General features: G+C 41.9%; 1 protein-coding gene across 1 annotated transcript; it reads right to left on the bottom strand.

The window, feature by feature from the left end:
* Positions 1–1116: 1116 nt before the first annotated feature.
* Positions 1117–1281, bottom strand: LACBIDRAFT_312332 (uncharacterized protein; the record flags this gene model as incomplete). Its single annotated transcript, XM_001888062.1, has 1 exon — positions 1117–1281. The coding sequence occupies one exon, from the start codon at positions 1279–1281 to the stop codon at positions 1117–1119; it is 165 nt and encodes a 54-aa protein (XP_001888097.1).
* Between the last annotated feature and the right edge of the window lie 491 nt (positions 1282–1772).

The following is a 1772-nucleotide window of genomic DNA, read 5'->3' as shown; positions in this document are numbered from 1 at the left end:
TCTGCAGCTGACCTCCTTGAGGTGTCTGAAGGGCTCGGATTGGTCACTAAATCAGACTAGACATAACATTGATACTCACCATACCTAGGCCATTTGAGTCAGAGTGTGTGGTGGGCAGAGAAGTTGAAGTTGAACATTTCGCACAGGCTGTTACTTAAGGGCATGATCTTTCAAAGTTTGACACTCGATGATCATAGCAACCTGAGATTCCGTGTTCATATATTGCCCACTGGTGTAGAGGTAACTATTGATAACTAACTAGAGTAACTTAGTAGGTAACTATTACCACAAACCCTGGAGTTCGAGTCTGGCTCAATGCAGACATTTAATTTACAATACGAAATAGAATAGAATACTTACTCTACACTACAAAATGAAATGGACACTTCAAATCCTTAGACTGACACGTTGTTTCCTATATTAGAAACTATGATGATTACCCCCCAAGAATAAGCCGATTCTGCTTTTAGAATATTTATCATACCATAGAGTTCACATAGAGCTATGTACAACTCTGTACAACTATGGGAATTTGACTCTATCAAACTATATGATGATACAGCACAACCATGCTAAGCTATAGACTTATTTGTAGTGATATGTATTTGTTGGTGCATCTACCACAAACTATATATCAGGGGGCTCTCAATGGCGCTATCACGTCTACATACCGCAATATTAGTGTTTGGAAGTCTGGTCTCGTGACCGGAAAAAGACCGTAACCAGACCGGACCAAGACCGCAAAAGACCGGACCTGCGGTTACGGTCTTTTATTTTTGAGATGTAAAGACTGCAAAAAAACCGGTTAACGTGAACCGGTCTTGACCGGTTTGGACCGGTCTTTTGTAACCCCTTAAATACCCTTTAAAACGCACCCAAGAACGTACGATTTGGTAAAAAACGAGAGAGATATGAATTAAAATGTAAATTACTTTTGGGAATAATAGATGTACCAGACTTATTTTATAGAAACACCAATTCCTAACGGAATTTGACGTTCTTGGGCTCGTTTTGAAGCTAATAGAGATGTTAATAAATTTACCGATTCACAATGTTAAAATATTGGCCTAATAACCGGTCATAAACCGGTTAAAACCGATGCAGACCGAAACCAGTCTATAGACCGCAAAAAACCGCGGTCTGCGGTCTTTTTGCGGTCCGGTCTGGTCTTTTGACTTCTGGGGAAAAGGCAGACCGGTTACGGTTACGGTTAACGCCCCTGGGCATCAAAAAACCGGACCGAACCGGACTTTCAAACACTACGCAATATCGCAAGTCCATTTTTTCCTGATGCCGTAAGTTAGACCTGATCGTTGAATTCTAAGAACAAGATACCTACTTCCTGACCTTGCTCACTTGACGAGCTGATGCGACTCGTCGATAGTGCAGGTTCTTGAGTACATCGTTGACGATGGTGGAAAGAGACGCGAAGAAAACAAATGTTGATCAACACAAATTCAACCAACACCAATGTCGTCCTTGACCATCATCGCCAACTTCTACCGTTCACCTGCCTGAAATTTACACTCAAATTTTTCTTCACATTTGAGACTCAAGCTGTCCAGCTCTCTTGCCCGACACTTGATCAGGTGTCCAAGGTCCAATCCCCTCAATATCTGACATCTTGGATGTATATCCTCTTCATTTGTGACCTGGCACAGTCGTTGGCTTTGAATGCGGTCATTGTAAGTCCGACATGGCTTTAAATAGGGATAAGATCCTTACCTGGTGACTTTTCTGTCTCTACTAGTTGATGCAGCTCATGATGGTGT

The sequence above is a fragment of the Laccaria bicolor genome, genomic scaffold (assembly GCF_000143565.1).
Source record: "Laccaria bicolor S238N-H82 LACBIscaffold_51 genomic scaffold, whole genome shotgun sequence".
Taxonomy (NCBI): domain Eukaryota; kingdom Fungi; phylum Basidiomycota; class Agaricomycetes; order Agaricales; family Hydnangiaceae; genus Laccaria; species Laccaria bicolor.
The sequence above is the reverse complement of the archived record's forward strand: the minus strand, read 5'-3'. Positions and strand labels throughout refer to the sequence as shown.